Below are 26,304 nucleotides of genomic sequence, written 5' to 3' on the forward strand. Positions count from 1 at the left end.
AAATGCAAGGTGTGTAGTAAATTCATTGACCTCGCTGTTTGCCCAGCTGTAGGGTCACTCCCTTTTCATTCCCCAGCTGCCCAGCTGCTTCTTAATGCTATTTTATTTTTCTTTTAAACTGGAGTAACCAACGAAACTTTTCCTGGGCAGGTTTGGTAATTACTAAAAACAGACAACTTTGCAATTACACACAGCTCAGAGAAAGCTGCCATGCTTTGTACTTCAGCCCTTACTTTGTTCTTGTTCAACAATGCCTGTAATGTGATTTGCTAGCTTACCTTTTTAAGGAAAGACATTATCAGATTTTATGAAAATAAGTAAAAACTCTTCATTAACCCCATGTTTTCCTTTTCAAAAAGTCACCTTGGAAGTATGTATTAAGTTGAACCATAAGAAAGTGCTGACTTCCTACCTTCTATATAACCTACCGAAACAGCAATTTCATGTGCTTCAACCTAAGTAAATATATTGCGGTGAGGCTTCCGGTTCCCAAACTATTTTAAGATTCATCTTTTGAGATGAAAAAAATATCAAGTTCCTTACTTCAAAATCTCTTTAAATCTCTTCTTAACAACTACATTTTAGTTATAAAGGTGGCTCTGAATAACTTCTGGTTATTTACGAATGAAATAAAATCTATTTTATGTGGATGCAAATTTGACATAATTTATGGAAAAGTGCCACCACGGATAATTGGGTGCTAAATTCTGGTATGTTCCTTGATACATCCATGGCATTGGAGTCCTACTGTGATAAGTTGTTTCTTTTAAGGAGTATAAATGTGCTTAAAGTCAACAAGTTTCAGAATTGGCCCAGACGTCTGACTCTACTTATAAATAGCAGATTGAAATTATATTGGAAAACTGTGATTTTTAGGTAAAATCTTTGAAAATCTAAAAAAACAAGGACTATATACAGATATAATAGATACTATAAGAGTAAATATACTTATTTATTACTTGAGAAAATGTTTGTTAAGCATCTCTGTTTTCTAAATGCTTTGGAAAATAACTATACAGATCACTTTTTTTCAGATTGGCAGAGTATTAAATAGGAAGTTTGTGTCAAAACTTCCAAAATGTGCAGATTGTCTAACTGTAATTCTCTGAAAATGTACCATAGGAAATATAATTTTGTGCATAAATATTTCTGTAACTCATATAATCAAAATGTTTAAAGATTCAAATTTTATTTTAACAAAAATTTTAGTTGAGAATTGTTTGTGTAAGTTTACAACATACATGGAAAGGATACATTAAAAACTTTATTTTCTATATATTCCTAAAGTTATTAAAATGCAACTTAGGTGTATCATTTATAAAACAAGAAATAGGATACATATAAAGGGTTTCAGCACAGCTTTCTTTATAAAGCAAAAAGTTGAAATATCCTAAAATGTTCAACAATTGGAAATTAGTCAAGCTGTGTCCCAGTCATATAAAAAAATATTATACAGTCCTTAAAAATATTTTTAGAAGAACATTTAGTGTTATAGAAAAGTGTTCTGATCTGTCAAATGAAAAGAGGATATAGAAGATTAAAAATTGTTAACACAGTATGGTACAAATGTTTTAAAAGGAGAAACGTGTCATTTTCAAGTAAAGAAGTGTGTGTGTCTGTGTGTTTTCATAGGAAAAAGACCCAAGTGGCTGGACCAAAAATCTTAACAGTGGTTATCTCTGTGTGCTTTTTATATTTTCTTTTTTGTGTCATATGTTTTCTGCATTGAACATAAAGTATTTGTGGTCAGAAAAACAATTATTTTTAACTATGTATGTACGAACTTTAATATTTCCATTTTGTATTTTGACAAGTAGATTTTATACAAAAAAAACTGTTTAGTAAAATCTGTGCTAATTTGGAGTTTTTTATAATTCCAAGGTTGGGGTAAAATTTATCCATGAATAATGGTTTATTCTGCAGATTAATAATGCAGAGATTTTAGAGAAGACTTTTAAGCTTAAGGGAACTTTTCAAGTGCACTGAAAGCATGTGTAAGAGTCTGTAAATCACTTTTTCATCAAAGCCTATCCCCTAAGTGCCTCTTCCTGGCAGGTGAATTTGCATATTTCTCCTTGCTTTATGTAGACGCAATCGTCCATAATTCATCTGTTTGACTAGCAATGTGGCTCTCCCCCTGCCAGTTGGAAGGTGATATTTTTAACGTATTCCTCATATAATGGCTTCCATTCACTCTCTGAGTTATAGACAGGCATCTTGTAACAATTTGGGTCACATTTTCACAGGTGATGAAAACATACCATATGTATCATGCAGAGAGCATCAGTGCAGAGAGCAAGCTGAAAGAGGCTGAGAAACAAGAAGAAAAGCAAATTGGAAGATCCGGTGACCCGGTCTTTCATATTAGACTAGAAGAGAGACATCAGCGGCGAAGCTCTGTAAAGAAAATTGAGAAAATGAAAGAAAAAGTAAGTAAAAACATTACAGAGCCTTTCTGTCCTCACTTGAGGTGACAGTACTAAGAACCTCATTGAGGTGACAGTTGCAGTAACTGATAGACACACATTATAAATTGTGAAATGACACACATTTCCTCCAACAGGAATGAAAAATTTTTTAAAAATATAAAAATCATGTAATAACAGCTGGGCATCATTTAGTATTGAATGCCAAGTATTCAGTACACAATGTGGAGAACTTGAATATTAACAAAGAGATTTCATTGCAAATGGTCCTGAAGCTCAAATACATACTTGGGTACTTTTAGTTCTTTAAATCAGTTTCAAAATGTACTTTTCTCAGAGGACTTCAAAGTTCATTTGTATATGTAGAATACATTGTTCAAATTAATAGAAAGTCATGTATGTTTCTGTGACTAAGTGACTTTGTTCTCTTTCCCAATACCTGGACCTTCTTCATTTCCAGAGACAAGCAAAGTATTCGGAAAATAAACTAAAATCAATTAAGGCACGGAATGAGTATCTCTTAACCCTTGAAGCAACCAATGCCTCGGTTTTCAAGTATTATATTCATGATCTTTCAGATTTAATTGACGTAAGTACTTGAAATTTTTATGTTTTCCATATTTTTTTTTTAACTTTTTTGAACTTATTTATTTTTTTTAGTGATCTCTACGCCCGTACGCCCAGTGTGGGACTTGATCACTAACGAGAGTGATCACTCACTCTTTCAGGGCGCCTGGATGGCTCAGTTGGTTAAGTGTCTGACTCTCCAGTTTGGCTCGGGTCATGATCTCATGGTTTGTGAGTTTGAGCCCAGCATCAGGCTCTGCATCAGCACAGAGCCTGCTTGGGATTTTCTCTCTCCATCTCTCTCTCTGTCAAAATAAATAAATAAACTTAAAAAAAAAAAAAAAAAGAGAGAGAGTCATTCACTCTTCCAACTGAGCCAGCCAGGCACCCCTATGTTTTCCATATTGAGATGTAATTAGCAATTGAAATACCGTCATTTCTGAAACCGGTGTTATTTTATGTAATACTTAGAAGGAAAAAATGCTGCCAGTTAAACTGTACATGTCGATTCTAAGATGCATGTGAAAAAGTGTGCATCCCAAAATGAATAGAAAGCAAATTATTAAGTTCTGTGAAGCTATGAATGCCTGGTAAACTCAGCTGGGAAGGGGACCTACTCATCTTTAAATTATGCGATGGCACAACCCTAAATGCATTCGTTGATTCCAAATACATTTCTTGGTTATTAGGGCGCCTGGGTGGGTCAGTTGGTTAAGCGTCCAACTTCGGCTCAAGTCATGATCTCATGGTTCATGGGTTCGAGCCCCGCATCGGGCTATGTGCTGACAGCTCAGAGCCTGGAGCCTGCTTCAGATTCCGTGTCTCCCTCTCTCTCTGTCCTTTACTCGCTCACACTCTGTCTCTCTCCTCCTGAAAAATAAATAAACATTAAAAAAAAAATACATTTCTTGGGCCCCACTATTGTGAGATGCTGAGGCTTTGACAAACATATACACTTGTTTTTCCTTTTTTAAGTTTTTATTTTAATTCAAGTTAACGTACAATATTCTATTAATTTAAAGTGTATGGTATTATGATTTAACAGTTCCGTACACCACTCTGTGCTCATTACAAGTGCATTCCTTAATTTCTATCACCTATTTTACCCATCCCCCACCCCCAAGCATATACACTTCTTCAGGAATGGAAAGTGGAAAATACAGATACTAAGCAAATGACGACACGCATGATAGCTTTGTTACTAGTTGTGGTAAATACTGTAAGCAAAATAGAGTGGAGAGAAACCACGTTTATAAATTTATCTAACGCTATACTTTCCATCTGAGGATATGCTATGAAAAGCGGTAATGGGGCTCATTCCAAACCCTCTAAGTCTATATGCACTGTTAGGTTCATGCAGTGATTACTGCTGTGACTTCCCATCTGCATCATGCTTTCATTCAGAAAACCTGCGCTGAGTAGCACGGTCACTGTGCCAACACTGTAGGAGACCACAGAGGTGACACAGACAGAAATCCCAGTCTAAAAACACACATATCTGCAAATAAAAGAAAAAAAACGATGTCGTAAGAAAAGCACAGATGAACTGATAGAGGTTCACAGAGTTTCCTGCTGGGAACTTTATTCATGTGCTGCTTTGTATTGATTGAATTCAACAATTTAAAGATGATAAAAATTTTTCCTATGGCTCCTTAGTAGATCTACAATAGGTTAAAGCAACTTTATTTATTTCAATTTAAGTCTCATGGAGTTAGCTATTTTAGAGCCACAGTTTGGGACTTCTGCAAAAGAATTGCTAAGTAAGGGAATTATTTTTTTTAGTTTATTAACACTGATGTACTTTTTATATATATATATGAAGTTTGTTTATTTTGGGGAGTGAGCAAGCAGGAGAGGGGCAGACACCTTCGAGAGAGGGAGAGAAAGAGAATCCCAGGCGAGCTCTGCACTGTCAGATGCTTAACCGACTGAGCCACCCAGGCACCCCTGATGTGCCTTTTCTTTTTTCAATTTGAGTCTAAAAGCAGTTTTATCTCCACTGTCATAATTTCTTTATACAGAACCCTTTAGTAATAAAACCAGGAAAAACTTTTTTCTCTTCCTTTCTTACAAGTATTTTAATCAAGTAATTAATTTTCTTATGGCACTCTGATGAAAGGAATTTTTTTTCTTCTAGACTTCTAGGTTTTCTGAATAAAAATGAATGATTTTATGGCCCCTGTTTTCAAACTTAGATTTGTAAGAATTCTGCAAAGTATATAGAATATAGAGCTAATTCTTTGTAACTATTCCACTTGCTTATTTTTTTGGTTTAGGGCTTATTTTTGGAGTACTTGGCTAGGCCCAAATGAGTTTAACGCAAGGAAAGGTCTCCATATATTGAAAAGTATTTCTTTAACACCTGCAGGGTACCAAGCATTCTTCTTGACAGCGGGGATCCAGCAATGAACAAAACAAAAGTCCCTGTCTTCATGGAGTTTATGTAGTCATTAAGGAGTCAGCTCATAAACATATTTACATGCACACACACATTATATAGTAGTGACAGTGCCATTAATAAAACCACCATCAGTCTACTTCTTTTGATGGTATTCAGGAAAAGCCTGGTATTTGAGCAGAGAAGTGAGCTGGAGAGCCCTATGCCTATATGGGGAAGGAATCCCTCATACAGAAGGACTGGTAAGGCTCAAGGTATAGAGGCAGTGACTTGTTTGGCAAGCTGAAGATGCTCAAGGAATAGCAAACAACGGAGTAAGTGAGGAGGAAGGTTCTGGAAGAGAATGTAGACAGAAACCCAATTACTTAGGGTCTTTTGGACAGGAAAAGGGGTTTAGATTGTGTTCTAAGTGTGGCGGGAAGCCATTGAAGGGTTTTACTCAGGGAAGTGACATCACATAGTTGACATTTTGAAGACTCATTCTGGCATCTGGGTGGAAAGCAGACTGAGGCGGGTGAGGAAGACAAGAGTGAAAACAGCGAGCTGTATCTAGAATCTTTTGCCATTGTCCAGGCTAGAGATGGTGCTGACTTGGACTGGCATAGTAGCAGTAAACCTGTGAGTAGTTGGTTGGATTCAAAATATATTGAAAGTAGAGCTAGTAAGAATTTGATATAGTAGTTGGAAAGAAGGATAAACAGGACTCCAGGTTCAGGTCCTGAGTAACTAGGTTAACAATGGTGCTTTTTACTGAGTTGGGGACCCTGGAGAGAAGTGGGTTGAAGGGCAGGGAGCCCTAGTTCTGTTACATATAGTAAGATTGAGATAGCCATCGGCCATCTGTGTGGCGATGTGCGGTAGCATTCTCAGTACTATGGGCATGTATAGGACAGGATTAACATTTCAGGAAAGTCACATTCACTTGTGGGGAAATAGGTTCTACTTACATAAATGGGTTAGAAAAAAGCTTAGGGTGGAAAGCTGCCACCACGGGGTGAAAAACGCCCAAGGTTAGCTGCCGAGATATTGTAACAGGATCATGAGTACTTTCCATCCGACACCAATGTACTATATTGTACTTTGATCACAAACCCCACTTGCCCCCCAGACCCTTTGCTTCTTACACAAGTTAATGATTGCTGTCTGATTGTTTTCTCCGTGTCCACGTGTGTAAGGTCTTGTTTTCTCATGTTCACCATGTGGGTAATATCTTGCGAGCTCAGTAAATACAGAGCCGAAACCCCTGTTCAGGGCTCTTGTCCCCAACCGGACATTAGCCTCTCGTATTCAATTCTGCATCCGCTCTCTTGAGGGACGGGAGAGAACTCCAGATTCAGTCTGCGACAGTCACTGTCGTGGATATTTATAGAGCTCTTAGTCTGTGACAGGCAGGTTTCTACACATAATCTCACCAATTCATCACAAACCTCATGAGGTAAATACTATTTTCTACATTTTATAGATTAAAGCATTGAGGCTTAGGCCAGATAGCTTGTCGAAGGTTACACAGTTAGGAGGTATGATAGGCTTCAAACTCAGACATTTAACCTCCAAACTAATTAACTCTGATGTAAATAAGTAATGGTTAAATATATCAGGTAATTTTCAATTTTAAGAAAGGATGGACTTTTAAAAGATCAGCCTTGGGGCGCCTGGGTGGCTTGGTCAGTTGGGCGTCTGACTTCGGCTCAGGTCATGATCTCACGGTCCGTGAGTTCGAGCCCCGCGTCGGGCTCTGTGCTGACAGCTCAGAGCCTGGAGCCTGTTTCAGATTCTGTGTCTCCCTCTCTCTCTGCTCCTCAACTGTTCATGCTCTGTCTCTCTCTGTCTCAAAAATAAATAAACGTTAAAAAATTTTTTTTTTAAAAAATAAAAGATCAGCCTTAAATTTAAAATGTGAGTAATTCTCAGGGTGCCTGGCTTGCTCAGTTGGTTAAAGCATCCAACTTCAACTCAGGTCATAATCTCACAGATCTTGGGTTTGAGCCCCACATTGGGCTCTGCACTGACAGTGCGGACAGAGCCTGCTTGGAATTCGTTCTCTCTCTCTCCCTCTCTCTCCCTCTCTCTCCCTCTCTCTCCCTCTCTCTCCCTCTCTCTCCCTCTCTCTCCCTCACTCCCCCTCTCTCTCTTTCTTTCTCTCTCTGTCCCTCCCCCCCCCACTTTCAAAAAAATAATAAATTGTGAGTAATTCTCAAATAATACAACTTCATTACGAATTTTGAAAGAAATAAGAAATGGGTTTGTTGTCATATTCAACTGAAGTTGAATCCTCTCAGTAAAAATTATGCATTCATTGACTCATCTTTGAGGCAGAGTGTGAATGTATATGTTCCAAAATGGCTGCTTATTTTGTAGGAATGCAATTTGCATATATAGTGGTGATCCTAAAAACCATTAAGCTTGACCCTTACTGATGAAAAAGAAACAGAATGATGATTATGCAGAGGCGTCTAGAATCCTTTATGCTTTGCGAGCTTATGTAGCAAAATCACTTTTATAGTGAGCTATCTAATAATTATTGGAAGAGTTGTGAATACCTCTAGTGAGGAAAAAGTCAAGACATTTTTAATGCATAACATTTTATATATGAAATGACATGGAAGATGCTAAATGTATCTTTACTGAATCAAAGCATTGTAAATAATTAAGAATTCAAGTTGAGACCTTTTTTATATATTCCTCCCTTCGTTCTATTTGTGTCAATAATATGTCTCTTCTCTTATTAATTTCCTACGCTAGACCATGATGAATGGATCTATTGGTATAAAACAGTCATACACATTTCCCATAGAATTTGTATTTTGAAACAGTCTCTTATTATTACAGAATTAGTACATGTACTTTGTAGAAAATTAGAAAAAATTACACGCAAAAATAGCATGATCACATTCTTACCACCCCAGATCATCACTGCTAAAATGTAGACTTTTTTTGTGTCCACATACACATTTTTATACCAGAAGAGTATGAAAGCATATTTTTTATACGGCTTTTTAACCTACTTTTTTCAGTAATCTCCATCTATCCATTTCAGAAAATTTTCCGTTTAGGAAAATTTTAACTCCTCTAATGGCCAGACCATATTCCTAGACCCCCCCAAAAACATTTTATAGCTAGTGTGTCTAGCCTAGACCAAATTTAGGATCACACATTGCATCTGGGTGATGTGTTCCTTTGGTTTTTTTTTTTTTTTTTTTTAATCTAACAAAGCCCCTATTGAGGAGACATGGACAGTTGTTCCTCAGAACACCTCAGCTTCTGGATTTGTGTCCCTTCGTTATGGTGTCAGTTAACCTGTTTCTCTATTCCCTGCATTTCCTACAAAGTAAATGTTATATAAAGGCTTGATAAATTCAAGTTAAGCACTTTGCAGCAGATTACACTGTAGGTTATGTTGCTGTGTCTTACGTAGATACGTAACAACATCTGATTAAACCACCAGTAATGATGCTAAAATTGATCACTGGCTTGGGGTAATGTGACTCTGATGGCTCCATCAGAGTTAAGTGTTTTCCCCTTGCAACAAACAGGGTATTCTAAAACTTCTTGAATTTAGAGCCTGTTAATTTGGAAGTATACTTATTTTTGGTTAGCAAAATGCTTTTTTTTTTAATTTTGAGAGAGAGTGCACAGAAGAAGTGGAAGGACAGAGAGAGAATCCCAAGGAGGCTCTGTGCTGCCAGTGCAGAGCCAAATCTTAGAACTCTGTCCCACAAGCTGTGAGATCACGATTTGAGCCAAGATCAAGAGTTATGCCCAGCCAACCGACTGAGCCAGCCAGGTGCCCCCAAAATGCTTCTTTAGAGTTCAAATTAATTATGTAAATGAAAGGGCCGCCTGGCTGGCTCAGTCCGAAGAGCATGCGATTCTTGACCTCATGGTTGTGCATTCGAGCCCCACATTGAATGTAGAGATTACTTAAGTAAATAAACCTTTTAAAAAGTGTTGTAAATTAAAGAATAACATATTTTTAGGCACTTCAGATTAATCACTTTTCACATGTACTGTTTGAAACCCTATTCAATGGAATCCTCTTTTATTAATTACTACAGTTCTAAAAAATCTAATGTAACACTTTGATAGACTAGTTCAAGTCTTTTCTGTGTATTTGAAGATAATATAATGTTTTTTTACAAATATATTTAATAATTCCAATTTGTCTATTTTTTATAAACTTCACCTTCACCTACCACTGTTAGTTTGAATTAATATACCTTTGTCTCTGTCTCTCTGAGAAGTGGCTATCGATGTGGAAGCATTCTATTTCTAAGTAATAGCTATTGGATTTCTTCTGGAATTTATTTTTAATCTTAAATTCTCCGTTGTGCTTTGTTGCAATTATTAACTTAATTTTGTGATGAACTCTACCCTGCAAACAACACTTCTATAAATTTAGTATGTAAATGAACTTGATCAAATTCAAACTAACAATGTAAGCTATCAGACCTCTAAAGTTTATCGAAGGTAATATAATGAAGAAAATGATGGCTCAGTTGTTAACCAAGTATTAGTTCAACTGGAAATATTTGAATCTAGTATACCAAACAAGGTTTAGACATTTGTGGGTACTGCAAATACAGTTATCTCTAGGGAGAAGGGATGAGGTGATTTAGGAGAGGAATTTGGAGACTTTAAAAGCAGTATATATGTTTCACACTTTTCCGTAAGTATGCCACATTTTATATTTAAAAAAAGAAAAAAGTAAAATATGATGAAAGCATGCCTTAAGTATTAATGTAAAGCATACCAATGCACTTATACTTTCCAGTCTTACAATATTATGATTTTTCTTTTCATAGAGCTCTGAGTAGTCTTCTTTTGTACAAAGCTTATCTACTGGGTAGTTGTGGTTTCTATTTCTGAGATCTTTAATGTGGAACAAAAATGCTCTGGATATTTAGTGTTTTCACAATGTTGCATTTGGCCCAACTTTTGCCTAATTTGGTATCAATTTTGTTTACTCTTAAATCTTTTTTTTTTAATTTTGTTAATGTTTATTATTTATTTTTGAAAGAGACAGAGCATGAGTAGGGGAGGGACTGAGAGAGAGAGACAGACAGACAGAATCCAAGGCAGGCTCCAGGCTCTGAGCTATCAGCGTGGAGCTCGATGTGGGGCTCAAACCCATGAACCGTGAGATCATGACCAGAGCCAAAGTTGAACCCTTAGGTGCCACCCAGTCACCTATTATACCACCCAGGCTCCTTTAATACCTATTTTAGTAGATTTATAATATTTAATAAATTTATAATACAAATTGCACATATTTTACAATCGGCTGGGAAACATATAGATGAATTGTTGGAGAAAAAATGTACAAGAGTATTAAAGAGCACCTGCTGGCTGTGTGTGTTCACAGTGGTCTTGGTCACTGTGCTTCGGAGCAGAAGTAGACAAACTTTTTCTGAAAGGGACTAGATAGTAAATACTTAAGGCCTTGTGAGTCATATGGTCTCTGTCGCAATTACCGTAGTGCAAAAGCAGTCATAGATAAGTAAGCAGTTGGGTGTGGTTATGTTGCAATCAAACTTTATTGACCACATCCAGCCCTTGGGCTAGATTTAATCCACTGGCCATAGCTTGCTGACCTATGATTGAGAGAATGAACTGTTAGTTAATCCAGAGTGTCACTTAAGCAGAAGACTGTTTAAGATGGTTTCTCCCCTGAAAGTCCTAAGTAAATTTTCGTTTGTAGAGTAACAATCTCTTAGCTTGAAATCAGGTAGCAAATGGAATATAGTTAATTTCACAACAATAAAGGATGTTTATTATGTTACTTTAAGCATAAATGTAAATTATAAGAAATATATTATAAATATTGTTATAAGGAATATATTGTAAATATTGGCCAAAGGAAATTTAATTGGTTTGGGAGAATAAAGGCATAATTATAAAGGAAAATAGATTGTAGTTTTATAAATAAAAGATTTCACATTTATGTGAAAGATTTCACATAATGATCATTAGTATCCCCAACAATAAGTGCAAAAAAGACTGTAACTGGGGCACCTGGGTGGCTCATTCAGTTAAGCTTCTCCCACTTGGTTTCAGCTCCGGTCATGATCTTGTTTGTGGTCGTGGGATCAAGCCCCATGTCAGGCTTTACTCTGGGTGTGGAATGTGCATGGGATTCTCTCCCTCTCCCTCTGCTCCTCCCCTGCTTGCTCTTGTGCACACACATGCACACACTCTCCTCTCTCTCTCTCTCTCAAAAAAAAAAACAAAACAAAACAAAAAAACAAGAAAACAAAAGACTGTAACTAATTCTGTTATAATTGGGATGCATTGCAACCCAGAAGTAAAATCCTGCAGGCAACAAATATTTGTAATTGAATGTGGAGATTTTCAAGTGATTATGATTTGCTAAGAGAAAAGAGAGGAGAGTACAAGTCTCATTTCCCATAATACCTAGATCTGTAATCAAATTCAGCCTTCTGTATATCTGGAATTCTTAAAAAATTTTTTAATGTTTATTTTTGAGAGAGAGAGAGAGAGAGAGCGCGAGCATGAGCGTGGGAGGGGCGGAGAGGGAGGGAGACAAAGAATCTGAAGCAGGCTCCAGGCTCTGAGCTGTCAGCACAGAGCCTGAGGCAGAGCTCGAACCCCTAGGCCGTGAGATCATGACCTGAGTGGAAGTCGGACGCTTAACCAACTGAGCCACCCAGGTGCCCCTATATCTGGAATTCTTAAAACAACTGATGATGTGGCCTCTTTCAGTCCATCCTCAAAAGGTATTCAGAGGAACACAGTCCTCAACAGTAGAATTCCATTGGCACTTTGTCCCATGGCTCCTGCCCGGTAATAATAAAGTATTTGTCATCTTTTGGTATAGTTTCACAGTTTCAAATTACTCCCTGTAAAAGTTTGCAGGTCACCTTGTCATATGAAGGATAAATCTTTGTTACTCTTATGGAATACTGCAACAGAATAATCCCCTCCTGCAACTAATTTTCCTGGTAAAGATATCTGTCATGTATTTTATTAGCCATTTATACAGAATGAAATTGAAATTAGATTACATCATATACTGCATGTCGTGTTTACTTTATCATTTTTAAGTAATCCTCTGTCCTAAAGCTTTTAGCCTTATCCTTTTGTCTCTAGAGACATGTGTTTAATTAAAAAGCAGCTTATTCAGAGTTCAGATTTTTCTTAGTTTGACGTATGCCCACACATAATAGTATTAAGATTTATCCATGAAAACCTGCCAAATTGGAATACTGCAGCCCCCATTTGGCCTGAACTCCTATTAGGAAGATGATAGAGAGATCATGGTAAATGGGTTAGGATAGTGTAGTTATCATGTGAACTGATTTGTGTGTTTTTATCCTTTTGTGATTGAAAGGGGATTTAAAAACTGAAATGGGTTAGATGACTAAAGTAGATGGCTTTAAAAGTTCCTTCCGGTGGAGATGCCGTGGGCTTTGTTAAAGGAAACTGCACCCGCCTGTTTTCCACCTGCAGCACAGGCTGCTCTAAGTCTCTAGGGCTGGTTGTTCCATCTTGGCTGTGAATGTTGAAAGTTGCCTAAGGCATGGTCCTTGGCTTTCTACCTCTTGGTCCCTTGCCCTGATGGCTGCTGGATTTCTGTCACCAGTCCTGATCATCTTGCAGGGCTTCAGATTTGTATCCAACTGCCTTCTGGACTACTCTGATCAGATGCCTAATGGGCATCTTGAACATGTCGTACGCTCAGCTTTTTATCTCCGTTTCCCCTTTCATCGTCATCATTCTCCATTCACATAACTTTTTCTCATCCATTTTTTACACCTTAGCAAGTGGCACGCCTTTCCACCCATTTGCGTAAACCAAAAACTCAGTTCTCTCATTTCTCACATATAAATGCATCGGCAAATCCTGTCATCTGTACCTCCTAAATATCCCAAATCTTGCTATTTCTTGCTGCTTGTGCTGTCTCCTAGACAAAGCTCTTCATCTCCTGCCTACACTTAGCTTTCTAAGATGTTACCCATCTTCCACTTAAGACCTTCTAATCAGTAATCCATTCCCCTCCCAAGCAGCCAGAGTATTAAATATAAGCCAGACCTGTTGATACCTATTTAAAATTCTCGAAAGGCTTCCCATTGTCTTTAGAATAAAATCTAAACTATTCACCAAGACCTTATGTGAACTGGCGCCCACCTGCCACTCCGTGTCATCTTTTGCAACTTCCTCTTTAGTCACCATATGCTTTGGGTACATTGGCCTCTCTATTCCCCAGACTCCTGTAAACTTTTTCCTGCCCGGGCCCTTTCTACTCATTGTCTAGGACACTCTTCCAGAGCTTTGCAGATTCCTTCTTTTCATTCATGTTGCACCCAGCTGCCCTGTATAAAAGACCCACACCCTTTCCCCCAGCACTCCCTAGTTCTCTGTCTTCTCCATAGCATTTACCACCTGACCTATTTATCTGGGCTTGCTTTGTTCTCTCTCCTTCTTTGTGATTTGATTCAGGGTGGTTACAGAGATTTGTCCTGGAGATAAAATTGCATCTGGTGGCAGCTCCTCTGAGGAAAATAATTGCCCATGGAGCGGGACATGTATTAGGCCACAAAGGATTATTGGTCCTGCTCAGTGGCTCAAGCATATGCAACCTCCATTCTCCTCCTGTTTCCTACTTTGTATCCATTTCAGTGTACCATTTTGACATTTTTGTTGCACAGAAGAAACTCAAAACAAGTTTTGCTAAATGCGTGGCTGAGGTTATTAAAGCACAGCAAGAATTAAATTGTCAGCTCTTTATGGACCATCAGGAACCCAGACATGAGAGCAGGTGTGCAAAAGTTGCCTGTAGAATTTTAATCATCCAGTTCAGTCCCACAAGATGCCCATCTCTCACAAAACAAGTTTGTGGTTTCTGAGGTGAAGTACTGAATAGTAAGAGAGAGGAAAATAGTAAGGGACAAAGATAATTTATTCAGAAGAAATCAACTTTCTTCATTTGACATTTGAAAAAACTGTGAACTTACCTATTTCTGGTCCTGGGTTATGTGAAAACTGTTTTTGCAATTGTTTGCTCAGGTTGCACTACTGTAGAAAGACTCAAAGTAAGAGGTAGACCAAGTCTTTACCCAATACCCAGGACTCTGGAATGGTCAAAGTCGAAGCTTATTAATTAAAAAGCCAGAGATGGGACCCAGGACAAAAGATAAAGGAAGCCTCTCTGGTGGAGGCAGGAATGATGAAGTTAAGGTAGAATACTTCTGCAGAAGAGTTCCTTCTCTCTCCATTCTCATGACACCTGCAGTCACCTAGGAGCTTGGGGCTGCCCTGCGAATGATATTGGCTATTACTATTCCGAAAACACGTGTAGGACTTGTTTCCTTTGGAGTGCCATTATCTTCACTCCCATCTAGGACCAAATTTCTGCCCAGTAGGGCTTCTCATGTCCTAAGAGTTTATACAAACAAATTCTCTCCCTGAATAGCTGGGATCCATTTATACCTGACTGTATAACCACCAAGTATATATATCAGCCAACCTCTCAGCCTTTGGAGCAAGATGAAGTGTTTGTCACAGTTCTCAAAACCTGGATTTCATCTTTACTTCTGATACTATTTGCAACCCTTTTGCCTAAAGAAGCTAGCTTACTGTGGTGATTTAGACTAATACCTAGTGGGATATATCTTGACAGCTCTTAGGATATTAGAAAACGAATTCTCTTCTACTTCCAACACTCTTTCCTTCCCCAATTTTAATCCATAATTTTATGTGTCCATTCAGGTTTCCACCCATCAGAACAGCACTGTTTTGTTTTCATGAAATATCTTACTGGTTTCTTATGTATTTTCATCATGAAAGGCACTTGGGTTATAACTCAACTCTTTGTGCAGAAGCTGGCTTTTCTTATCGTCATTAATAATTCATAAGCTCCATAGAATTACTTGAGGCCTTTTAACCAAGTATCGTGAATCTTAACATATCCAGTGTCATTTAGCTTCCAGTTTAGAAAAGAGACGATTCTGTGACTGGCTTTGCTGTCTCAGGAGACCTTGAAAGAGAATTTTATTGTTTCTTTTAAAGTCCAGGGTGCGTGAAAAACCTAGAGCATAGACAATGCTGCGTATCAGAAGTAACAGAAGCATGGTAATTAAGTGATCTTCTAGACTGATAAGCTCCCTAGGGATCAGAGAAGGCTCTCGTCCACCAAGTTCATCACAGAAGCCTCCATGGTGAGGTATAGCATTCAAAATCCAGAAGACACCTGGGGAGTCCTTCTGGATTGGGTGTGAAGTCACACGCATACTTCTCCCCAGCCTCTTAGGAAACCGCAGCTGAAAGCCAGCCTGCCTTACTAGGTCCAGACCTACCAAATCCACCTGGCCCCAGTTGGATGCGGAAGCATGCACCGTGCTTTCCTAACTTTGACATTTACTCCCCCAAAGAAGCAACTCTTAGAAATTTGAGTTTAAGTCTGGGACTAATACAAACTTAACATGTATTTTTCAGAACTCTACCTCAATTAGGTAGTTGGAGGTTGAATTTCTTTATTTTTTCTTTCTCTTTTCCCCTTGCTCTTCCTTTCTCTGTTGAAAAGACACTTGGTTTGTGTGGGGGGTGCTTTTCTCTAAGTTGTTTCTTCCTCTTAATATCAATTTTCCATGAACTCCCACTGAGATCAGTACTCCTAAAATAAAGCAGCTTCATTATAATCAAGCTGAATCTGTCTTCTTTCAGAATAGTGGTATGTTTTGAAGCACAAGTACATTTCAAAGAAATGAGGCCGTTTCCTTTCCTAATTCCTGTTTTCACAAGATGAGGTATTACTGAAAGGTGGAATAATTTTTTGGTCCCTCTGATGTGTATAAAACGGCTACACAGAACCTTTATGGATTTTGAGGCGCAAAAGGAATAAAAGAGGACTTTGTTCTTCTGAAACTAGAATTTTTTAATTAACTGAAGATCATTCTCTGTATTTGAGTGCAGCCGATTCCGCTAGAAATGTATCAATGATGAGACTGCTGCATTTCACAACTGCATTCTGCTTGCATTTGTAAATGTGACATAGCATTTTTCTGATTTTTTAAATCAAATAATATTTAATCAAGGATATTCTCTTGCCCACTAGTAGAAATAACCACCAATGGACAGGGTTACAGTCCCTTTTATTTATTTATTTTTTTTTTGAGAGAGAGAGAGAGATAGAGGGCACAAGTGAGCAAGGGGCAGAGAGGCACAGGGAGAGAGAAAGAAGGGGGGCTCAACTGAAGCGGGGTTTGTGTTCATCCAAAGTGGGGCTCATGCTCACCCCAAACGGCTCAACCCCAAGCTGGAGCTTACCTGATGTGGGACTCACGCTCACGAACCGTGAGATCATGACCGGAGCCAAAGTCAGATGCTTAACCGACTGAGCTACCCAGGTGCCCTACAGGACCTTTTTTAAATCAGTGTTTTAGTGTAGTGCTTCTCAAAACTTTTAATGTACGTATAAATCCCCTGTGGATTTTTTTTTTTTAAACTTCAGATTATAATTCAGCAGATCAGGGGTGGGGCCTTAGATTCTGCATTTTTGATCAGCTTCAGGTGATGCTGATGGTCTATAGACCACACTCTGAACAGCAAGATTTTATAATGTCTTCATAGAAAAATCCCAAATTTAATAATTCTGAAATTGGAGTGTGAGGGTAGAAGTAAATATGTTGACATTTCAAAGGACAGGTCAGTGATTGAATCTGTACCTTCATAAAAACAGAAGTGATGGGGGCGCCTGGGTGGCTCAGTCCCCTGAGTGTCTGACTCCGGCTCAGGTCATGATCTTGTGGTTCGTGGGTTTGAGCCCTGCATCAGGCTCTGTGCTGACAGCTCAGAGCCTGGAGCCTGCTTCGGATTCTGTGTCTCCCTCTCTCTGCCCTTCCCATGTTCATGCTCTGTCTCAAAAATAAATAAACATTAAAAAATTAAAAAAAAGAAAAAAACAGATCTGATGGTTCATATCCTGGTGGATGTTACTTCCTTTGTGCCCCTCTAGTGTTCTTTTAGTAGCAAAGTAATGGACAACTTATATTCGAATTCCTTGAGAATGGAAATTACATTTTACTGTATTCCAGTCTTCATATTCCTGGAGCCTAGCAAATTCCCAGGCACCTAGTAGACATCTAATTACTAGGTTAAACTGAATCAAATTGAATTGATTGGATTGCATTAGAACAATATAGGGATGACCCGGTTTTGTACCTTTTAAAACCACTCCCTCTTTAGGAGATTTATATTGCTTTTATGTACAAATTTAAAATTCTTTCAGTAATTTATAGCTGACCAGTATCCAGAGTTATATTTTTTTTATTTTTTTTAAGTTTATTTTATTTTTGAGAGAGAAAGAGAGCATTAATGGAGGAGAGCAGAGAGAGAGGAAGACACAGAATCCGAAGCAGGCTCCAGGTTCTGAGCTGTCAGCACAGAGCCCGACGTGAGGCTCAAACTCATGAACTGCGAGATGACCTGAGCCGAAGTCAGACACTTAACCGACTGAGACACACAGGCACTCACATCCACAGTTATGTTTTTAAAAATGTATTCTCTTAAAATGCAACATGAAGAAAATAAATGCAAATACAAATTAAAGATAGTGAAGATTTAAGAATCCCCAAATTCTCTCTCTGATAAAAGGACTTTGTCAGTCATTTCTTATTCACAAATTTTGTTCTGGGGATAAGAAAGAAGGCATTCCTGAACTTTTTTGGCAGATTCAAAGCTGTTTTCTCACTTCTGAAAGAGTACAGATTATTATTGAGTTTAGTAAATTATGCAGATCCAAAACATTACAGTTAGTATGTTTGCATCCTACATGGATTTCAAAAAAATCGTAGGATCAGTATGCACAAATAACCTTAAATGCTATTTTTTATTATTTCCTTTCAGTATTTGCTTTTGCTTTTATTTTTTAACAGCTTTCTTTAGATATTATTCACATACCATATAGTTCACTTATTAAAAGGCTACAATTGGCTTGTAGTATATTCAGAGTTGTGTAGCTGTCACCACAGTCCTTTATAGAATATTTTCATTACTCCAAAGAGAAATCCTATACCCCTTAGCCACCACCATCACCCCAGTTTTTACATCCCCTAGCACCATTAATACCTTCTGTCTCTACAGATTTACCTATTGTGGACATTTCATATAAATGGAATCCTACAAGGTGTGGTCTCTTATGGCTGGTTTCATTCACTTAAAATAATGTTTAAAGGTTGATCCATGATGTAGCATGTTATCAGTACCTCGCTCTTTTGTATGACTGGATAATGTTTAGTTTTGTCAATTAGTTGGACATTTTTAGGTTGTTTCCACTTTTCAGCCATTATTTATAATACTGGTTTAGGGGCACCTAGGTGGCTTTGTCAGTTAAGCGTCCAACTTTTGGCTCAGGTCATGATCTCACGACTTTTGGATCAGGTCATGATCCCACTCATGACCTCGTGAGTTCAAGCCCTACATCAGGTTCTCTGCTGTCAGTACAAAGCCCACTGTGGATCCCCTATCCCTTCTCTCTCTGCCCCCCCCCCACTCATTCTCTCTCTTTCTCTCAAAAATAAACACTTTAAAAAATAATGCTGCTTTAAACATTGATGTACCAGTTTTTTTGGAATTTTTTTACTTTTCTTGTGTGTATTACTAGAAGTGGAATTGCCAAGTCATATGTTAACTGTGTGTTTAACTCTTTGATGAACTGTCAGACCCTTCCAAAGAGGCTACAATATATCACATTCCCATTAGCAGTGTATAAAAATTCCAGTTTCTCTACATCCTCCCCAACGCCTGTTATTTGTCTTTTTCATTATAATCATACTTGTGGGTGTGATGTGGTATCTCTTTGTGGTTTTGATTTGCATTTCCCTGATGACTAATGATGTTGAGCATCATTTCATGTGCTTGTTGACCATTTGTATGTGTTTTTGAGAAATGTCTGTCCAATTCCGTTGCCCATTGTTTAGTTGGGCTATATGTCTTTTTATTATTGAGTTGTAGGATTTCTTTATATATTCTGGATACAAAGTTTTTAGATCAGATATGATTTGCAAAAAAAATTCCCATCCTGTGGGTTATCTTTTTACTTGATAGTGCCCTTTGAAGCACAAAAGTCTTCAATTTATTTTTTCTTTTGGTGCTTGTGCTTTTGATGCTGTATCCAAGAAACCAATGCCTAATGCAAGGTCATCAAGGATTACTCCTGTGTTTTCTTCTAAGTATTTTATAGTTGTAGTTGTCACGTGTAGGTCTTTGATCCATTTTGAGTTAATTTTCATATATGGTGTTCTTTTATTTTTTAAGTGCTGTGATCTTGGCTACCATGCAAGTCTGAACAGAGCCCTGAGAACATATCTCTCTGCAGAGTATAATCTTGAAACTTCCAGACATGAAGGCTTAGACATTATTGAGAATGCGGTTGACAATTTGGAGCCCCGGAGTGATAAACAGAGATTCATGGAGATGTACCCTGCAGCATTCTGTCCACCGATGAAGTTTGAGTTTCAGTCTCACATGGGTGATGAGGTCAGTGGTTGATATATATATATATATATATATATATATATATATATATATATATATATATATATATATATATATATATATTGTAATGTTTATTTATTTTTGAGAGAGAGAGAGCGTACGAGTGGGGAAGGGACAGAGAGAGAAGGAGACAGAGGATTCAAAGTGGGCTCTGCACTGAGAGCCGGGAGCCCAATGCATGACTTGAACTCAGGAAGCATGAGATCATGACCTGAGCGGAAGTCAGATGCTTAACCAACTGAGCCACCCAGGTGCCCCAGTAATTGATTGTTTTAAAATTAATGAATTGTCTTTTTACTTATGTTACTCTTCACATGCTGTACCCCACCAGTTGTCAGAACTCTCAGTTGTTTTCTCTCTCCTGCCTTTGCATGGGATCTTAGCATAGTTATATGCTAATATCAGCCATTACCACCTTTGGGTGAAATGCCTACAAAGGCCAAACCTACGTGCAAACTCAGTGTTTTGTAAGCACTAACCCATCTCAGAGTTCATCCTACCTCTACCTCTAGACATTCCAATTTAAATTCAAAACAGACTATTTTGCTGGCCCAGTAGAATCTACCTGAAGACTCCCTGTGATCTTGATTTAAAGATTTTCACAAAGAAAAATAATTGTAAATGGCAGGAGAATGGGAGAGAGGGGAAAAAAATGCAGAACATTTATTTAAGACTGTAGTTGTCTCCAAACTGGTAAAATGAACATTAGACATGATATATTGTATCTTGGGTTCTTTATATGAATTTAGCTTTCTGTCCTATTTTACCCAAGGGGAAAAAAAATCCACCTAATCCGTTCATGAGTTACAGTGGTATATTTTATTATCTGCGGCTGGGAAAACAAGAAGACCCAATTAATGAGCACGCTATACAGCACTTGGTATCCCAGCTGTGCAAAACAATACTCAAAGATTAACAACTCAATTTTAGCTCATTGTGGTGACAGTATGGTTTTAAAAATAGATATAATAGCCATGACAGATTTCTTCAACATCATCTTTTTTTTTCTGAGACACCTAGTGTTAATACTTATAAGTTATATGTGCGCATGCTGCATTTCTAACCTAATATTATATTTGCTCGATTTGATAGAGTAAAATACTCGATTAGAAATGGTGAGCAGTTTTTCTGCCAATAGCACATGTATTTGATAGGCAAGTGGCTTATCCTACCCAGAGTTGTGTTTCCAAAACCAAATGATTACCGTTATATTTTTTAGTTATGGATATGTCAAATATACACAATGATAAAATATCACAAATAAGTGACTTCAGTTGGGTTAGTACTTTTTCCTTTTTTTTTTTTTTTTTTACTATTATTATTTTTAATAAAATGAGTCAGTTGCCCTTTTTTTTAATGGCCTGTTTTGCCAGGGAGCAATAATTTCTGTGATGTCTTGGAGACTCCATTAAAGGAAACCCCCATCTGCTGGAGCATTTCTATGACAAGGAAGATGAAAAGAAACGATTTTGCTTCTGGTGCAATTTTAATGAACTAAATATAATAAAATTAAAAGGCTCTAATTGTGACCTTAACCGTAATTGAGACCATAGCCAAAATATCTTTCTGCCAAAGACTACAAGGGGCCTCTTCCTGTTCATGATGAATCACGTGATGTGGCCGATTTTGGTAAAGCAAGCCATGGTTAAAAGATGATAATAGTTACGTCTTCTGAGTTTTTACTGTGTGCCAGACAGTGTTCTAAGTGCTTTGTGTACGTTAACTCATTCCATCCCCACCACAACCCCATGGTGTAGGAACTCCTGTTATCCCCATTTTACAGATGAGGAAGCTGAGGGTTAGTAACATTACACGGGTACCCGTCTGACTGTCACTAGGAGGCTCTGTGGCCTCCCCTCCTTTTGCCTGTGTGGTTCGTTTGGATCATCCCTTGCACTCTGCCCTCTGCCCCCTGCCCCGTGCCCCATAGTCATTCAGAATTCCCACAAGTGAGACCTCAAGATCAGAGCTCACTCTCCAGCAAGTGCCCCATTTTTAGAGCGAAGCTTCCTGCAGCTGCTGTCTTCCCAGTCATCCATCCCCAGGCCCCACAGCTGCGTTCTGCCCTTGCCCCTGACATAGCAAGTCCGTGTTTAAAACTGAAGTGTCGAAGCGCCTCTTGAAAGGAAATACGTAATTGGAATCTTGAGCGGGTCAGCGTGACTCGTGCAGCATCTGAGCAGGAGAACCCTGCCTCTGGAGGGTGGCTTGCTGGCCCTGTTATAACTGCAGTTTCTGATTCCCCATCAGGTGTGTCAGGTTAGCGCTCAGCAACCAGTCCAGGCAGAGCTCATGCTCAGGTACCAGCAGCTGCAGTCCCGGCTGGCCACGCTGAAAATCGAGAATGAGGAGGTGAGTATACTCTCTGCCCCGCAGGGAATCCGAATTCTAATGGGACTGGAAGGCATTTGCTCGTGACCTAGGCATATTTAGTATTCCAAATGCGTCTCTTCATCAGGCATTTTTAGCTAAATCGTAGTTCCTAGAATACTCTCCTTGTAGAGGATGAATGCAAAGATTCTGTAGTCTACCAGAGATGAATTCTTCACCAGGGATCCACTGCATACTCATGAAAAAACACACATTTTATTCTTAAATTCATAGTTCATGTGGAAAACAGTTCCCATAAATGATTAAACTCAACATGTGTCCAAGAATATACAATAGTGTGTGAAATAAAACTTTTGACTGACGTGTTAATTTAATCCTAACTTTTTTGGAAGTTAGTACTTTGCTTTTATGTGTTCTCTAAATTTTTGGTACTGAACATGGCAGTACTTATACAATTAGTACAGAAATCCTATTTTAAAATAGCGCTTGAGTGAGAATAGGAAACTATTTATTTGCTGACATTACTGGATTTAAATGGATAGAACATAAAATGTGAATTATAAATATATGTCGAACCAGAAAGCAGTCATACAATTCAGCTGCCTGTTTCTGAAATTAATTTAATTGGATCCACATTCTTGTTAAATAAAATATGAACTGCATATGTTTCTAAGGCTCTCAGTTATCATTTACAGGAACCCAAATCAAACTTACTCAAGTCAGAAAGTTTATTTAGTGGTCAATGTTTGTATAGCCTCGGGAATGATTGGATCTGTGTTCCGATGATATTATCAGGAATCTCTCTTTTCATTACTTTGAAGTTGTATTTTTTTTTTCAACTTAAATCCAAGTTAGTGAACATATAATAATGATTTCGGGAATAGAAGTTAGTGATTCATCACTTACATATAATACCCAGTGCTTATCCCAACAAGTGTCCTCCTTAATGCCCCTTGCCCATTTAGCCCTTACCCCCATCCGACACCCCACCAGAAAACCTCAGTTCGTTCTCTGTATTTAAGAGTCTCTTATGGTTTGTCTCCCCCTCTGTTTTTATATTATTTTTGCTTCTCTTCCCTTATGTGCATCTGTTTTGTTTTTTAAATTCCCCATGTGGGTGAAATCATATATTTGTGTCTTTCTCTGACTAATTTTGCTTAGCGTAAGTGATAGGTATTTGATAGGGATTGCATTGAATATGTACATTGCTTTGGGTAGTATCGACATTTTAGCAATATTTGTTCTTCCAGTTCATAAGCATGGAATTCCATTATTTTGTGTCTTCTTCAATTTCTTTCATAAGCTTTCTAGTTTTCTGAAGTTGTATTTTCATATGTGTCGGTAGTAGTTTTCCCTCAAATTGGGATAGCCAAAGCTACATGGTCCTATAGCTTGCCATCTCACCTCATCCCACTGTCCTTATCCCTGAACTAGGATCCTTTATTGTCCTGAGTTAAGTCGTGCATTCTTCTGGACCAACCAATACACGCAAGAAATGGGATTCTGTCATTGATCACCTTATATATTGTGCTCATTCATAGAGCCCTTTGGCTGACAGCTCCAACAGAAACATGTTTTTCTAGAGACAGTTCCTGAAAGGAAGGAATGTGAGATAGAAAAAGAAAACAATAATAATTCACCTTGATGAAATGATTAACCAAAATTCACTTTGGTGTACCCTCTTTTATTTTAATCCCACTGAGATGTTTTTAGCTACAGGAACACATTACTTGTTTCTGTTCAGAGAGAGTGATGTGTTTCTAGACCAGTATAGTTTGGTCAAAATGCATTGCAGCTTTCTGGCTTCCATTCTTTCTAGAAGAACCAAACCACCCCTTATTCAAACGTGTGTTTAAGATGCAGCCATGTGATGAAGTCTTCAGTTGCTGTGTAAAGTCCCACAAATGAGCCTTTATTGCTCTTCTTGAAGTGTTTTAGAGCTTAGAGTTTTGTGGCGGCTTGCCTAATGCAGTTTATCCTGATAGACCTACAGTTTGTATGTCTAGTGACTTCCTGTTGTTGTGGTGTTTTTGTTTTTGTTTTTGCATATCCTCCTGCTGTTTTATTTGGAAACAGCCTCTAAACTCTAGAAAAAGAACATGTTGTGCCCAGGGTCAAAACTGGCGGCCCAGAGACCTGTTTTGTTTGCCTGCCACAGTTTTTCCCTGTTAAAAATGAGAGTCTGGTGACTGACCCCGGATTGCCTCACAAAGGGAAGAGCTGGGGTACTTGAGTTCCACTTTGCCATAGCCATTCAGCTCCCAGTTTTCTTCCATTGGACTGTTCGTTTCTGTCGCCCGTCTGGCTTCTGCAGGCCTTTGAGTTTTTGACCCTTCACGTATGCCCTTTTGGGCACAACGTAGAAAAGCAGTGTCCTGCTGATAGTGGCAGGCAGTGCTTTCTGAGAATTAAAAGATTTATTGCAGTAACAAATGAATTAGGTTGTCTTGAGGTTTCTGATGAGCATGACTAGTGGTTTATGATCTGTTGGTTATGGAACAAATTCATTATCATGGAATGGGATTCCCATTGAAAGGAAGATTTAAATTGAATTTTTGACAATCGATAGATTTCCATTGGTATAGAAGGAGGAAACAATGTTTCACTATATTTCAAGATGCCCTGGAGGAACCTTGGTTTCCCAGAGCAATTTGGTCATCGTCCAGCTCCTCCCTGAGGAAGAGCCAAAGGTGAAGCTCAAGTCAGATGATGAGAGACCTTGAGAGCTGACTTGAGGGGTTTTGTTACTGTGGGTCCGTTCATTTCAGTACAATAAATATTTGTTCAACAACTTGTACGTTCCCCGTATTTTGCCAGGTGCGGAGAGTACAGAGATGAATGTCACAGTTAGCATCTATCTAGCATGAGAGCCAAACCATAACAAGTCATTTGTATCATGTAAAAAATAAGAGCCGGGACGTGGGAACAAAATCGCAATCGTTGCCGACTTTGGAGTCCTGTATAGCACTTTTCTCTACCAGAAATAGAGAATCTGCCTCTGATGGAGGCAGACCTCCACTGATGGAGGTCAGAAAAGTGACCTGTCACTATCAGATCAAAGTATACAAGTAAAGAAACATGTATAATTCTGTATAATTCTCTGCCTCTGCACAAACAGCTATACACAAAGTCCAGAATTCACTGGAGAGAGTTTGGCTAACTAAAAATAATAATGACTGCCCAGCGAAGAGATAAAAGTTGAAAGGGAATTTCATCCAAGTTTACAAAAGCATGGACAGTGTAGCTAAATAGAACACGAACCTTTTCACCAAATTTTAAACAACTACAAATAATGGGCACCATTCAAAACTGTAGGAAGCCTTCTTAGAAGGGAATTTACATGCTAAGAACCTACAGGCCATGGATACATTTTGTTTGCTCCACAGCATTTGATTTTTAAAACTTAGTTGCTGTCATTTAAAAATTAGAAGTTGGGGGCACCTGGGTGGCTCAGTCAGCTAAGCATCTGACTTCGGCTCAGGTCATGATCTCACAGTCTGTGAGTTCAAGCCCCGTGTTGGGCTCTGTGCTGACAGCTCAGAGCCTGGAGCCTGCTTTGGATTCTTTGTCTCCCTCTCTGCCCCTCCCCTGCTCACTCTCTCATTCTCTCTCTCTCTCTCTCTCTCTCTCTCTCTCTCTCTCTCAAAAATAAATAAAAATTTAAAAAATTTTAAATTAGAAGTTGGGAGTAAAAATATCTATTTCCAGCTTCTAAACAATTAGAAAGTCTGATCACACTAGGCCTGCATTTCTGCGAGGTGATGACTGGCTTGGGCTAAGATGCTCCCCTTAGACGCAGAGCATGTGCTTCCTGTTTGCCATGCTCCCCACTCAGCCCGCTTGCCTCATTTTCATCACTTCCTTGGCCCTTGAAGATATCTGAGCTTGCAGCACAGGCCTTAGAACAAAGAGAAGCATTTGTGAAATGACCTCAGGATACTCGCACATAGTAAAAGCTGAATAAGTTTTGAGAAGGGCTTGATTGAATTTGGGGTGGATACCCGTTTATAATTTGTCACTTCACAACTTTACAGGGCAAGCCTTTTAAAATGAGCCTTCAGTCTCATTATG

The 26,304-nt window shown here is 38.4% G+C and overlaps 1 protein-coding gene across 6 annotated transcripts in view; it reads left to right on the forward strand.

Moving 5' to 3' along the window:
* SRGAP1 (SLIT-ROBO Rho GTPase activating protein 1) overlaps positions 1 to 26,304 on the forward strand; it is a 282,321-nt gene that overhangs the window by 187,874 nt on the left and 68,143 nt on the right. For all 6 annotated transcript variants that reach the window (XR_006204927.1, XM_042947058.1, XM_042947053.1 and 3 more), the window contains exons 5-8: positions 2,247 to 2,429; positions 2,887 to 3,015; positions 19,663 to 19,884; positions 22,153 to 22,254. Coding sequence is in view for 5 of the 6 variants with exons in the window: in XM_042947058.1 (XP_042802992.1) it covers positions 2,247 to 2,429; positions 2,887 to 3,015; positions 19,663 to 19,884; positions 22,153 to 22,254 (636 nt within the window). In the remaining variant the exon portion in view is untranslated. The remainder of the gene's footprint in view (positions 1 to 2,246; positions 2,430 to 2,886; positions 3,016 to 19,662; positions 19,885 to 22,152; positions 22,255 to 26,304) is intronic.

Source organism: Panthera leo, chromosome B4, assembly GCF_018350215.1.
Source record: "Panthera leo isolate Ple1 chromosome B4, P.leo_Ple1_pat1.1, whole genome shotgun sequence".
NCBI classification, from domain to species: Eukaryota; Metazoa; Chordata; class Mammalia; order Carnivora; family Felidae; genus Panthera; species Panthera leo.